Source organism: Lithobates pipiens, unplaced genomic scaffold (assembly GCF_037356315.1).
Source record: "Lithobates pipiens isolate NorthernLeopardFrog02 unplaced genomic scaffold, aLitPip1_a1.2 Scaffold_16, whole genome shotgun sequence".
In the NCBI taxonomy this organism is placed as follows: Eukaryota; Metazoa; Chordata; class Amphibia; order Anura; family Ranidae; genus Lithobates; species Lithobates pipiens.
The window spans coordinates 652,277,208-652,289,828 of record NW_027507748.1 but is presented as its reverse complement, the minus strand read 5'-3'; the positions used below and the strand labels follow the sequence as shown (position 1 = coordinate 652,289,828).

At 46.3% G+C, this 12,621-nt stretch overlaps 1 protein-coding gene across 1 annotated transcript in view; it reads right to left on the bottom strand.

Annotated features, from left to right (window-relative positions):
* TMEM123 (transmembrane protein 123) overlaps positions 1 to 12,160 on the bottom strand; it is a 74,095-nt gene extending 61,935 nt beyond the window's left edge. The window contains exon 1 of the mRNA XM_077484387.1: positions 11,999 to 12,160. Within this exon, the coding sequence (XP_077340513.1) occupies positions 11,999 to 12,089 (91 nt within the window). The 5' untranslated portion in view covers positions 12,090 to 12,160. The remainder of the gene's footprint in view (positions 1 to 11,998) is intronic.
* Between the last annotated feature and the right edge of the window lie 461 nt (positions 12,161 to 12,621).

The window sequence follows — 12,621 nt, the reverse complement described above, 5'->3', positions numbered from 1 at the left end:
AATTGTTGCTCTGTTTATAGCGCAAAAAAAAAAAAAAAAAAAATAAAAATAAAAAAAAAAAAAGGGAACACCTCAGGTTATCAAATACCACCAAAAGAAAGCTTTATTTGTGGGGGGGAAAATCAATATTTGGGTAAATCGTCGCACGACCACGCAGTTGCCATTTAAAGCGTTGCACGACTGTGCAATTGTCATTTAAAGCGGCGCAGTGCCGTGTCGCAAAAGAATGGCCTGGTCATTAAGGGAAAATCTTCAGGGGCTGAAGTGGTTAAAGGAAATTTTTTTTTATTCTTAAACATGTTAAACCACTGCACAGAGCAGTAAAGTATAACACAGAGCAGCCCCGATCCTCCTCTTCTCAGGTCCCCCTGCCAGCACTCCTGGCCCCGCCCTCCTGTCGAGTGCCTTAGAGCAAGCAGCTTGCTATGGAGCACCCAGGCAGGCTTGCACCCAAGCCGCTGCTCCAAGTGTCCAATCACACACACACACAGCTGCTCGGCTCTGCCCCCTCTCCTCCCATTGGCTCACTGGCAGTGATTGACAACAGCAAGATCCAATGAGGAGGGAGAGTCCTTGGAGAGCCTAGGTTTTCGTGCACATTGCTGGATTGCCATGGGGCTCAGGTAAGTATTAGAGGGAGCTGCTGTACAGAGGTGGTTCTTGAAAGTAAAAAACCTTGAACCTTTACAACCACTTTGAATAAAACCTAGTGTCCTACTCCTGTAGGTGCCACTAGGACTTTAATACTCTTTTATAAATCCACAGCAGAGCTATGCCCTGCAAAAAAAAAGAGTAAAACTTTTATTTTGTTTAACTAGCCCTGTTATGGCACAGGCTCTGAAGGTCTGTCACTGGCTGCATGCACTCTGAATATCTCCTAAACAGTGCAAGTTTAAGAGATACTCACAGTACCTACAGGTATGCCTTATGACACGCTTACCTGTAGGTAAATGAAAAGTGGGTTTACTACCACTTTAAAGTCGTTAAAGTGGTTGTAAAAAAGTCAGAAGTCTATGCATTAAGCGAACACAAAAAAAAAAAAAAAAAAAAAAACTTGTGTGCAGCAGCCCCCCTAATACTTACCGGAGCCCCCTCTCTATCCAGTGATGTCCACGAGTTCCTCGGGAGTCCGGGACTCTCCCTCCTGATTGGCTGAGACATAGCAGCGACACCATTGGTTCCCGCTGCTGTCCAAGTCAGTCGGCCAATGAGGAGAAAGAGGGGACGGGGATGAACCGCAGCTCTGTGTCTGAACGGCTACACAGAGCTGCAACTCGGCTCGAGTGCCCCCATAGCAAGCTGCTTGCTGTGGCGCACTCTGCAGGAGGGAGGTGCCAAGAGCACCAAAGAGGGACCCAAGAAGAGGAAGATCGGGGCTGCTCTGTGCAAAACTCCTACAAAGAGCAGGAAAGCAGAACTTTTTTTTTTCCTATAAAAATAACAAATACAAGATTTTACAAATCACTTTAAAACTCAACCCATCTGAGCAATATGTCCACCATCCAGAGAATGGGAAGGGTGAAGAGGACCTGTGTTACTCCACAACCAGATTAAGACAAATTTCTTTAAAATTGGCATTTGGAGTCCATTATTGAACTTCACAGTAGATCGATCTTTAGGAATAAATGAAATGTTAGTTGCCCAGCTGTCATGCAGATCTGTTGACTAGACCTAGAATAAGTATGCAAATCAGAACCGTCAGTCTCAAACCGTTGAACAAAAGGGTCATCATGCCGACCGTGTGCAGCACTAGGTTTGCCATAAAGTGTAATAACTACTGTATATAGATTTAAAGGTTTGGTTGCCCACTACTAGCTTCTTTCTAAAATTATAAAGCCTAATCCTGTAACTCAGGGTTTTGGTTGTTTTAGGTAACCACAGCTCTGGGTGAGGAGGGGGAGACGCTTCCTTTCTTCTGCTCGCTTCCTGCTGCGTCTTGTCACTGCTTCAAGCACAAAACATACCTTAGGAAATGGGCCTCATAAAAACACCACACACACACACACACACACACATACACACACCAGAAAAGGAGGAATGCACAGCTTCAACCCACAGACCCTTCATGTGAAATTAGTTCACAGGAAGCACAGCAATAAACGGACACTTCAACAGCAGATGGGAACGACTACTGAGCAGCACATGAAATCAAAGCCCCAAAACTACCTCTGACCCACCCCTCTAATTCATTCTGGTTTTATTTACCTGGTGTGGGTGTTGGAAACACTAGGGGTTATTTACTAAAGGAAAATCCACTTTGCACTGAAAGTGCACTTGAAAGTGCAGTCTCTGTAGATCTGAGGGGGACTTGCACATGATTGGATGATAAAATCAGCAGAGCTTCCCCTCATTTCAGATCTACCCCTTAGATTTAGAGCGACTGCATTTCTAAGTGCACTTGCAGTGCAAAGTGGATTTGCCTTTCGTAAATAACCCCAAATGTGTTGAATATACAGTAAATCTTTGGGCCCATTCACAGGCCATAATGTTGCACGGCTTTCAAAAAAAATAATAGTAATAATATATATATATTTTTTTTATTACACATACAGTGTATTAGGAGGTGCACCAAATGAAATTTAATATGAATTTACTGTTGCCCATTATTGGTACCTTTAGTGCAAGAAAAATGCATTCTGCAGTCTCTGACCATCTCTTGCATCATGCCTGCAATCTCTTACTTAAAACGCACTGCTAGTAGTATTAGAAAAATTTCCATGTACACCTCTAGAAGACATGATACAGGAGATAGAGACCGCAGACATGATACAAGAGATAAATGCAGCCCTCACCGGTGCCCGGATCAAAGCTGCGATCTTCCGCTGCGTCACGGAGCTGGATTTGAATTTCCCAGGCTGGGTGGCTGCAGTAACAAAGTCCCGCCTCCTATGATACACATCACACTGATTCTATTTCCCGGCACTGGATCAGTGTGCTGTCTATCATAGGAGGCTGGGCATTGTTACAGCAGCCCATGACACAGGGAGATTATCGGTCTGCATGACAAGGAGAGGAGGAGGGGGGAGGACTGACTGAGCTGCCAGGATGACACCCCCGCAGCCTGCAGCACTTGGGGCAGACCGCCCCCTTTTCGGTGCCATTATAGGCACCTTTATCCACTTTCGGCCGTGTGTTTGTATATATTTATATACACACATACATACACATCAAATTAAGTTCAGCTGTTCTAGTAGGTCTTTCCTGACATTTTCTTAGTCACATCCTACAGAGAGCTTCCAAAGCATCAGAGGGATCTCACTGTTAAAAGGGTATCAATCAGGAGAATGGTAAAAAAGAATTTAAAGCGGGAGTCCACCGGGACTCCGCGTTTTTTTTTTTTTTAAAAGCCAGCAGCTACAAATACTGCAGCTGCTGACTTTTAAAATAGTGACACTTACCTGTCCAGCGCGCCCGCGATGTCGGCACCCGAAGCCGATCTCTAGGTCGCCTGTCAGGTCCTGCCGCCGCCATCTTGGGTATGGGAATCAGGAAATGGAGCCTTTCGGCTTCATTTCCCGGTTCCCTACTGCGCATGCGCGAATCGCGCTGCGCAATAAGGACGCTCCCCGCTGCCTCTGGGATCTGTGTGTTTCCCAGCAGGCAGCGGGGCACTTGCGGGAAGGGGCGGGCACTTGCGGAAAGGGGCGTAAGTTACGCCCCTTTCCGCAGAGAGCTATCCCGGAAGTGGGTGCAGTTACCTGGATTATCCAGGTAACTGCACCCCCCTCCCCCCTGAATGGTGCCGATTGTGGCACCGGAGGGGGGAGGGTTCCGATGAGCGGAAGGTCCACTTTAGGGTGGACCTCCGCTTTAAGGCAATAGATATACCATGGAACACAGTAAAGAAAATATAGCACAACAGTGGATGTATATAAAGAAAAAATACGCAAACAAAAAATGTATGTAAAATAAATTGATGTGAAATAGTGAAAAAAAAAGTTATATGTTACGAACAATGTAGCAATTAGCTACTTGTAACTAAAAATATATACAACTGATTAGACACTAAGGCTCGGTTCACACAGGGGCGGCACGACTTGCATCGCGACTCACACGACTCACGCACGCGACCTGCACACGACTTCAGCGGCGACTTGCAAAACGACTTCTGTAAGTCAATGCAAGTCGCCTGAAGTCGCCCCAAAACTAGTACAGGAACATTTTTTCTAAGTCGGAGCGACTTGAGTCGCTCCTATTAGAACAGTTCCATAGTACAGAACGGAGCGCGACTTGTCAGGCGGCTAAGTCGCCTGAAAAGTCGCCCGTGTGAACCGAGCCTTAAAGTGGTTGTAAACCCTTACAAACCACTTTGACCTACAGGTAAGCCTAGATTAAGGCTTACCTGTAGGTCCAAGAAATATCTCCTAAACATATACGGTTTAGGAGATATTTGCCCGAAGACAGCCACCGTTGTCTACGGCGCATGCGCACTGAGCGCGGCATTCTCAACGACGGAGCTGTCGGCTCCCATGCGCGGGAGTGACGTCATAGCGGCTTCGCCGAATGACAGCGGCGGAGCTGCGAGACCCCACCAAGAAGATGGATGAGCCGGACTACAGGGGACAGCGGTGACTTTGCTGGCTCCTGTGTCAGGTAAGTGACACATAATGGGCTACTATGCGATGCATAGTAGTCCATTATGCTTTGCCGGGAACGAAAGAGGAAGTAAACCCATCAGGGTTTACTTCCTCTTTAATGACAATTTCAGAAAAAAGAAAGAACAATCCTATGCAATATAGTCCATAGACTGCTGTGAGTTGTGCCACCCGGACACAAAAAAAACTTCATAGGGCATCAAAGAAGAGAAAAAAAAAAATAAACGATTAAACAATTCTGTTCCTCAATAATTAAACCAAACTGCGCCGCTTACCAGATCAGGAGGATCTCAAATTATAGAGATCATACGAGGACACACAGGAGGGGTAGATTAAGCAGATCCACCTGCTTATTTTTGAGATTCACCTGATCTGGTAAGCGGCGCTGTTTGTTTTAATTATTGAGAAACAGAATAGAATCGTTTTTTTCTTTGATGCCACATCTGGCAGCAGTCTATGGACTATATTGCATAGGATTGTTCTTTTTTACAAAATTGTCATTAAGTGTCTAATCACAGGTCTATATATTTTTAGTTACAAGTAGCTAAGCATTGTTGGCAACATAACTTTTTTCACTATTTCACATCAGATTCTTTTACATGAATTTTTTGGTTGCAAATTTTTTCTATACATACACATATAATATATATATATATATATATATATATATATATATATATATATATATATATATATATATATATATATATATATATATATATATATATATATATATATATATATATATATATGAGCTGAATATTCCGTTTGTTTTTTAGGTGCTGCACCTTTTTATATAAATATACATTTTTGTATATTGGTATCAATTTTTTTTATACACAGCTCAGGTTTAGCGCAGATTGTCTCCTTTATCTACAACAGTGGATGTACCTCCAAAATGGATTAAAAGACAAGAAGAAAAACTGGTCAGGGAGGCTGCCAAGAGGCCTACAGCAACATTAAAGTGATTGTAAAGGCTTTTTTTTATTTTTAAATAACAAACCTGTCATACTTACCTCCTCAGTGCAGTGGTTTTGCACAGAGCAGCCCCAATCCTCCTTTTCTCAGGTCCCTTTTTGCTGCAGTCACAAGACTGCTATACACTGCTGATGAGAAAAGGTATTTAGCAATTTATATTCATTATAATAATTTCATTTCCATGTTCTGTGCACTGTGGGAGACCAGATATAGTGAATGCCAGGTCCTGGGTTTAGTAACACTAATTCTGGCTGAATAAAGACTCTTTCAGTTAAATTCTTTAAATTTGTTACTTGCAGAAAAATCATGGATTGAACAGATCCAAAACGTTCATGTTACAGGGGCCTTATTCAACCAGGGCTCCCTGGAACACCAAGGTTCCTCCTGAATTTGCTAAAGGTTCCTTGAGTGATGTGCAATGGTGAACTGACCTCCAACTTACACTGGTCACCAATGCAAGGGGTCAATTTTGCACTAACCACCAATGCAGGAGGTCACTTCTAGAATGACCACTAAAGTAGGGGAACACCACAATTTTTGGCAGGGTTCCACTAAGCTAAAAAAGCTTGAGAAAGTTTGAATGACACCAACAGCTTTCGTGTAAAACAGACTTCTAGAAAAGAACATGTTTCTTCACAGTGCTGGTTGTGTCCCTTCCAGTGGGAGTTTGGAATCCTCAGACACAGTAAATCTATTTATACATAAACAGAACGTGCTGATCTTTCATACGGCCTCTCTGTGGCCTTTGGTTGTTAAATTTTGCTCATAAACTTTCTTCATTGGGCTTTGACAGATTTTTCTAACACCATACGCAATTTCTTGTAGGGTCATGTCCAATGTCTTTTGTGAAAGGCGAATGGTATTCCTCCTATGTCACGTCTGTTCTCTGACCACCGGAGCGGTCTGCATGTCCAACCATCTAGATTACCAAATAAAAAGTCACCCTTTCCTTCGCCCATGGAGGACACAGCACAGATTCTGGGGCCCCATTTATTTTTTGTTATAAACACAGTTGAGCAGCGGACAATAAGGGAGTTACAATAAGAAGTCCAGAAACAAAAATCGGAATCTACACCACCGCAACCTTTGGGTTTTTGTGTGCCGCTTCCCCATACTTCTGGCTGGCAACTCACACTCATCACTACTTTAAAAATCACCCTGACCATCTTCCCCGGGACTACTTGTTCCTTGATGCCAATCCCCACCCTCCTTGTCCGTGCAGGGAGAGGGAGACTGCCGCTCAGGTGCCCCCATAGCAACCTGCTTGCTGTGGGGGCACTCAACAGGAGGGATTGGACAGGAGCGCCGAAGAGGTACCCGAATAGAGGAGGATCTGGGCTGCTCTGTGCAAATCCACTGCAACAGAGCAGTGAGGAATGTTACCAGCACACCATGGGTCTCAAGCTTTTTTCAGCGATCGCATTCTTACAGCAAACAGCGAAGTTTCGGAGCCTCACAGGGCCCCTTCATCAGGCAATGCGGCATCCCGATCCTTTGGAAAGTGGCACTCCCTCGCGGCCAGCGGTGGACTGTTGCTGCCGTCCTCATGTTCAGAGCCGGTCTATGGGCATGATGACGCAAGGAGCAGTCCACCGCACAAGATTGCTGGACCGTGGGGAGGAGGCAGGAGTGACAGGGACCAGAGGATTGGGTGAGCATATCTTGGCTCTCTTAACCCCTAGACAAAAAACAAGCATGTAACCCATGCAGTATGGGCACAGCCCCACTGAATGGGAAAGGAAAAAAATCTGCCCAGAGCTCAGCTATAAGACTTGTATCAGCCCATAGTGGATGGGCCCAAAACTTTTCAGTGCTAGGGAGTAGGGAAAAGAATCAAACTGTCATTCCTGGGACCCAATCCATATGTTCAAAGGTGGCAAAATCGTCACTGTATGGCTTCTCAAAAACAACATTTAGGCTGCTTTCACACTGGGGCGGTATTCAGGCGTTACAGCGCTAAAAATAGCGCCTGTGTAACGCCTGAAAAAAACCGGCCCCTTTAACTCCAGTGTGAAAGCCGGAGGGCTTTCACACTGGAGCGATGCGCTGGCAGGACGGTGAAAAAAGTCCTGCCAGCCGCATCTTTGCAGCGGTGAAGGAGCGGTGTATTCACCGCTCCTACCCATTGAAATCAATGGGACACAGCGGCAATACCGCCGGCAAAGCGCCGCTGCAGCGGCGCTTTGCGGCGCTTTGCGGGCGGGTTTAACCCCTTTTCGGCCGCTAGCGGGGGTTAAAACCACCCCACTAGCGCCCGCACACCGCCGCTAAAACGACGGTAAAGCGCCGCTAAAAATAGCGGCACTTTACCACCGACGCCGCTCCCGCTGCAGTGTGAAAGCAGCCTTAGTGCCATCATCACAGTACACTAACCTGGTACCTCCAACCCCATGGAAATATTCCATCACTCAGCCACGTATGCTGACATCAAAACACAATAGACCCATTATCACACCCAAATGCATTTCCACTCTTCACAATATTCTCACACTTCAAATGGTTCACCATTACTGAAAGCCGTACGGTAGTCTATCAAGCAATTTAATTGCCTTTTATCAGACACATTCGGCCTTATAACATCAGTCATTACACAGTTTGTGAAAATACAGGAGCTATCAATCCAGATAATGCTGTTATCTTATGGCACAGCACCAAGTGTACTAAAGTAGAAGGAAAGGATAAAACATAAGCCTCGGATCACAATGCCGTGACCTGAAAGTCGTGCGACTTACAGAGCAACTTTGCCAGGCGGCTTCGAAACAACTTTAGGGAATGCCTGTGTAATCTTCCTGTACTGTCAAATCCAAATCACTAGCGTTGCACCGATGCCGATTTTTAATCAGCGAGTACCGAGTCGGTCAAGTACTTGCCGATACAAGTACTGATACTTTGTGGTGGGACACACACACACACAATCTAGTGGCCAGTTTAGAACACTTTGCACACATACAGTCACATGAGCAGTGGGGGAAATTGCATGCAATTTGGAGGACAGGAATCACACCACGTTCCTATTCAACTTGAATGCAATGTCTTGCAGTGCGATTTGCGCCCATTTATTTTGTATTAACACAAATCACACCACAAAGTATCGGTTTCGATATCAGGAGCATTTGGGTGAGCACCGGTAATCGCTCAAATGCCTGGTATCGGCACCGATATTGGTGCACCCCCACAAATCACATCAATTAGGAGGGGGATCAGACTTGGAGGCGACTTCTATTAAAATCTATGAACAAAAGCCGGAGCGATTCCATCAATTACATTTTTAGTGCTAATTAATACAGTTCTCCTTGACTAAAATGGGATGTCACATGACACGCGACTTAAGCCTCATTACACATGATCAGATTGTTGGCAGACAAAGCGCCAGACTTTTTGTTCTGAAGGGCATGTGCCGGGAACTTGTCTTGCAGACTAACGGCACACAATTGTCAGCCAACAAACATGAACGTAGTGAAGTACTACGTGGAATTTAAGCTCGAGCGCCACCCTTTGGGCACCTTCTGCTAATGTCGTGTTTGGTGAAAATTCATTCCGAGCATGAGTGTCTGTATTTTGGACATTTGTGTGACAGACTTGTGTATACACGATACGAAAATCTGACAACAGACCGCTGTCTGCTGAAAATTTATAAGCCTGCCATCCAACATTTGTTGGTTGAAAGTTGGACATTTGTCTGATGGAGTGTACTAAACGGTTGGATTCTAAGCAGTCTGTCATCACACGATTCCTGGCCGAAAATCACTTGTGGTTTTTGCAGACGTAAACTGAGCCAATAAAAATGAGGTTTACATGTAGAAGAGAAATGGCAGAATTGACCTGGCAGGGAAGTAGTTAAAGGTGTTGTATATCTCATTTATTTGAAATAACAGGACCTCCTCTGTGCAAGGGTTACAGAGGGGCCCCGGCCCTCATCTTCTGGAGTGCCCCCACAGAGACCCGCATTCCCTTGGGGACACGGATAGCAGGACTCGGCACCTCCTCCGGTGTTACTGGCTTTGACTGACAGCAGCAGGAGCCAATGCTCCTGCTGCTATCAATCCAGTCAATGAGGAACCGAGACAGCGGCTGGAGCTGCTCTGCTCATCCCTGTTGCTGGAACGATTGGGTTCAGGTAAGTAAAAGGGGGGTGGGGGTGCTGCACTACAAAAAAAATGTCACCTTAATGCATAATGATTGTAAAGTTGCATGTAAATAAATAACAAACACGTTATACTCACCTGCTGTTTGTGCAGTGGATATGCAGTAGAGTAGCCCAGATCCTCCTCTTCTCAGGTCCATCTTTGCTGCTCCTGGCCCCTCCCTCCTATTGAATGCCCCCACAACAAGCAGCTTGTTATGGGGGCACCTGAGCCGAGCCACAGCTCTGTGTCCATTGAGACGTGGAGCTGCCGTTCAGCCCCACCCCTCTCCCCTCTGATTGGATAACTGACTTCGATTGACAGCTGTGGGATCCAATGGCGCCACTGTTGTGTCTCAGCCAATTTGGAGTAGAGTCCCAGATGATCGAGGGAATTTCGAACATCGCTGGACAGAAATGGGGCTCGGGTAAGTATTAGCGGGTGCTGGTGCAGCTGCTACACACAGCACTTTATTAATAAGGGGGACCTTCCCAAACCCTTTTCCCCGTATTGATAATTCCTCCCTTCACATAACCGCAAAAAAATATTATTATTATACGCCCCTCCCCCCCCCCCCCCCCCAACAAAATTGAATGCCAGAATTGACCTGGTCAATGGGTGAGAATGTTGGGTTCTCTCCAAGCTGCCCACAATCCCCTGGAACAAACAAGTCTGCCCTCCTGGGAGGCCTCAGGTCAAACAACTGAATATGTGCCATGTGTGGGGATTTCATCAGGGGGCCCATGGTCTCCTTGCGGTTCTCTCAGCTGCCCCTCCCGATGACACACATATGCCACGGCAGGAACCAGGAAGAGATGGGCGGTTCCTGGTGAAATCACAGAGGAATACGGCAGCGCAGTTTCCACCAAGTACAGTACACATCGGATCAATACAGAACGCCGATGGCTTCATAAGTGGTAGGGTTGTACCGACACCAAGTATTGTCACAAGTACTCATGCAAATGCTCCGGTACCGATACATTTGTGGTGCAATTTGAGCCCATACAAAATGAATGTGCTCAAAACACACTGCAAAGAATCACATCTGATTTGAACAGGAATGCGGTGCGATTCCTGTCTGAATCACATACGTATTCGCACACTGCTCCTGTGCGAACCCAGGCTTGTCATAGTGACTCCAGCCTGGGCTCACACAGGAATCACACCGCATTCCTGGTCAAATCTGATGCGATCCTTTGCAGTGCGACTTGAGCCCATTCTTTTTGTATGGGCTCAAATGGCACTGCAAATGTATATTCGCACTCAGTGTCAGCGTGTAATTGACCCTTTTTTTCCTTTAGATTGTTAAATCTAAAAGGAAAAAAATAAATAAAAATCAGCAGAACATCTGATAGTGTGTATGGGGCTTAAGACCCCTTTCAAACTGGGGCGGTTTTCAGGCGCTGTAGCGCAGGTAATAGCTTCTGCTAAGCGCATTCATTCCAGTGCGATTCTCCACACTCAGGCGCTGCGCTCGCAGAACGTTTTTGAAAAAAGCATCTTTGGGGCAGTTTGGGGTCTCTGTATTTAGCGCTCCCAAAACTCCTCTGCCCATTGAAATGAATGGGCAGTGCTTCGGGAAGCTTCTTTAGTGTTAAAAGCTAGCACCAAAACGAGCGGCGCTTTAGCACCAACGCGACCCCAGTGTGAAAGGGGTCTAATGAGTGGGGGTTGCGGCGAGATTCTCAACTAACACGATTTAGCCTATTGATTTGCATTCTGCATTTACACCAGAGCGGCGCATTTTTTTTTTTGCATTTTTTTTTTTTTTTTGGAGCAACATGCATGGCGGTCCTTTCATTACCTTCAAAAACAGCACCAAAGCAGTTCCCGTACCATTTTTTTGCCACCAACTTTGCTTTTTAGCCATGATGCCCTTTTTAGTATGTTTGGAGTTGGGGGGGGGGGGGGGGGGTCACGTTTTAACCACGTTTTTAGAAACGCATTTCTGCACACGTCTCGGGTGGAATGGGCTGCTTGTCACTCGCCACGGAAGGCTCAAGGACCAATATTTGGGACTGAGCCCAATGCGTTTGGCGACACGCGGTTTTTGCATGACTTCATTACAACGAACGCACAATTTCTGCATGTCGCTCGGTGTGACCGCAGCCTGCTGAGTGCGATCCCAAAACAGGAAAATTAAACATAAAATTAACTTAAATTTGTAACACTAGTAATCAGTTCACTATATGACGTCATACAGTAGCCAGTGACATCACACACATCAATGACAACGACAAGAACGTATGATCCTAGGGAGGAACTGATGAATACCCCTAATGACACTCCCCCAGCACTCACCAGGGGCGTCACCCGCCAAGCACATACTGAGAGCAGCCAGGAGCAGAGCGGCCGTCCATATCCATCCCCGGGATCCGTCCATCATCCTCATCCCGCCCTGACAGTGTAACGTGGAGCACAACAATCAAAGCGACACACACACCGCCTACACCACACTTCCCGGAGCGCGCAGCAGCTCAGGTTGTCAGGCTTCTGTCATGTGACCTCCTACTGCGGGCGCGCACATCGCCTGCTCAGCTGACAGGTGGGCGGAGTCCCGTGTGTGGGAGGGGGGACGTTCACCGCGACGGAAGGCGGGAGAGCTCAGCCAGCGCCTGGTGTAGACATGGGAGTAGAAACATTCATTCCAATCACAGAGCCACACCTTCCCACATCTCCCCGCCTCCTCCTATTAGGTAGTCTGTGCGCGGGGGAGGAGCTTCAGGCCGGTGTTTCGTCAGATTAGGCGACTCATCAGAATTTGTAACGGAAGTAAAGTTTCGTCACCGCCATCTTGCTACACCCCGTACCCCTACACAGTAACGATACAATGAGAAGGGGGGAAACGGACATCTTTTTACACCCTCCGGAGTTTTGCAGTTTACAATTATTTTTAACAGTAAAGTATAGCTCCCAACTGACTG